Source organism: Etheostoma spectabile, chromosome 12, assembly GCF_008692095.1.
Source record: "Etheostoma spectabile isolate EspeVRDwgs_2016 chromosome 12, UIUC_Espe_1.0, whole genome shotgun sequence".
NCBI lineage: Eukaryota > Metazoa > Chordata > Actinopteri > Perciformes > Percidae > Etheostoma > Etheostoma spectabile.
Window position 1 is genome coordinate 29,465,301 of NC_045744.1, and position 2,426 is coordinate 29,467,726.

The window sequence follows — 2,426 nt, forward strand, 5'->3', positions numbered from 1 at the left end:
GGGAGGGCAACTATTTCGAGCTTTATTGTGAATCAATGGCGATTTTCCATGTGCCGATCAAAAATATAGACCTGCAGATTTTAGTCTACCCGCGTAAAACGCCAATGCGCACGCCCCAAACAATCATTGGCATCTTTGTTTTACAGAGCTCTAAATGCACTACAATTAGACTTTACTCTTTTTTAAAAACAATATATATAGAAATGTGTGTTTAAGGTTTAGGAAGTTGTTTTTAGGGGTGAAGACGTTGCGCCCCTGCGCGCTGGGTTTCAGCCGGTTGAACTGTCCGTGGTGCTGAATCTTTTAGGTCTGCGCAAGTTTTAGTGTGTTACTAAATTATTATTTAGTAACTTATTTGGGGTAATAACGATGTGAGAGGACCGGGCAGTTAGACTACTTACTACCGTTTTGTAAAATGTAAAATAATCCTACTGAAAGGACAGGATCTTACCGGCCAGCCGTAGAGCAGACATCCGTTGAAACTCGGGCTCCTGCAGCCACTTCCACATCCTCCTGAAGGTCTCCCGGCCTGACTTGAGCTTACTCCAGGGTTTGGGGTTCCGTAGCAGGTCTGACAAGGTTCCCTGCGATCGGCTCAAGATCCTCTGGGCGAATATCGCCTGCGGGATGGAGTACCGTTTCAACTCGGCCGTTATCCGCTGAGCCACTTCCTTTGTGTTGATTTCCTCCGTTTGCATGCCGGACCCTGCTACTCCCTGCGCGGCTCCGTGGCCGTGCCTCTCACGGCCCCCCAGCATGACCGCGCCGTTCGCCTGGGAGTGGAGGTGACTGTGCGGGTGGTGGTGCATGCCGTTGAGGTTGGAGATCATACCGTGGCCGTGACCCCCTAAACTTCTGGCCAGGTGCTCTTGGTCACTTCGGGACAGCATGGAAGCGTGGGACTCAAACCCTGACACCGGTGAGAGCATCTTGGCGTCGGTGGAGAGGTGTGCGCTTGGACCGTAGGCTGACAGCGGCTGCTGGGAGTTGTGCAAAGAACCCAGACCGCTGGACAGCGGGGAGAGCGAGCCGTGGCCCATACCGGACACTGACATCTCTTTGGGGTAGTGACTGTACAGATTGCCCATGGAGGCGAGCCCCCGGTGGTCGTCCCGCATCAGCGTGAAGCTGCCGCTAACGTTCCCGGCGGAGAGTCGTTGATGGGCGGCAGCGTGGTGGTGAGTGTGCGGGTGGGAAAACTTATCCGAGACGGTGGATATCGGAGGTAGATGCTGCAGAGGGGTCAGCGTGGTGTATGTGTTACTAAGGCTCATCCCGGTCTCGCACATGCTGATGGACGGGTGTAAGTGTCCGGACAGCGCAGACGGGTCTGTCCGGTAGTCCCCGCCGGAGCTGTCAAGAAGCGAGGCCATGCCGGAGACCATGGCTGTCCGCGCGCCGGGACCGTGTGAGACCAGATTCCGGGAAGCGGAGCTGGGGGACGGCGACGGCCGCGCGTGCGGAGAGCTCATGAGGTCTCCCACCTGGGAGTGCGAGGAGACGCTGTGAAGGTTCTCCATGGTGAGCTCCATAGCTGGAAAGATATATGTTCTCCTGTCCCACCCTCCCCACCCTCTCCCCCTGTCTGAATCTCCCTCACGCTCCTTCTCTCACGCTCACTCAGGGAGGCGTTCTCTCTCTTACCCCCTAAGCCCTCCTGGTAAAATTGCCAAACCGTTTGATTGCCAATCCATTGATAAAAAAACTCTCCAATCAGTCCAGTGTGGCGCAGATAAGTTGTGCTGTTCTGAGGAAGGTGCACAACCGAGCGTCTTCGCCGCGTCGGAGCGCTTTACGCATTCATGTGGACGGGAGCTCTCCGGGGCTATATCTCATCTCTGGTCCAACAGCGCTTCCACTAAGAGCAGGCTGAGCCGCGTGTCACAGAGATGGGTGCGCGCATCTATGTATTTAAAATGTGGGGCGGGTACGAGCAGCGTTTTCTTTAACGGTCTTCCCCACTGGGATGAAAACGCGCCCGGGGACAACACAATGTCTCACACCATGTCTCTCACTTTAAAATGCTCATGCCTGAGTTAGTTTGGACAAGTTGTAGGCTACGTATTTTATACAGGCTCGTGCATGTAATGCTCGTCTGTGCGCGTGTAGCTCTCTGTACACACATGACATGTAGACAGTTGATGACCTGACATGTGTAACATGGTAAAACACAGTAGCATCAGTTTGTGGAAACACGACTTCCTTACAGCTAAACTTTGTTTTCCCACGGACTTTATGGTTTTGCATTCATGCGCTTAGTGATAAACCGGATCGAAGTATTGATTGACAGAGATTAATGACGTGGGGGGGCGGGGGTAAGGGAGGATGGGAAGGAGTGAAGGAGGTCACAAAGTGAGTTAGGACCCCAACGCTGCTTGCAGACCAATAAGAGGACAGCTCTTTGGTTTGGATGGAGCGAAGTTCAC

At 53.7% G+C, this 2,426-nt stretch overlaps 1 protein-coding gene across 1 annotated transcript in view; it reads right to left on the bottom strand.

Annotated features, from left to right (window-relative positions):
• LOC116699025 (hepatocyte nuclear factor 6-like) overlaps window positions 1–1,532 on the bottom strand; it is a 15,569-nt gene extending 14,037 nt beyond the window's left edge. The window contains exon 1 of the mRNA XM_032531391.1: window positions 452–1,532. Coding sequence (XP_032387282.1) covers window positions 452–1,532 — 1,081 coding nt within the window. The remainder of the gene's footprint in view (window positions 1–451) is intronic.
• Between the last annotated feature and the right edge of the window lie 894 nt (window positions 1,533–2,426).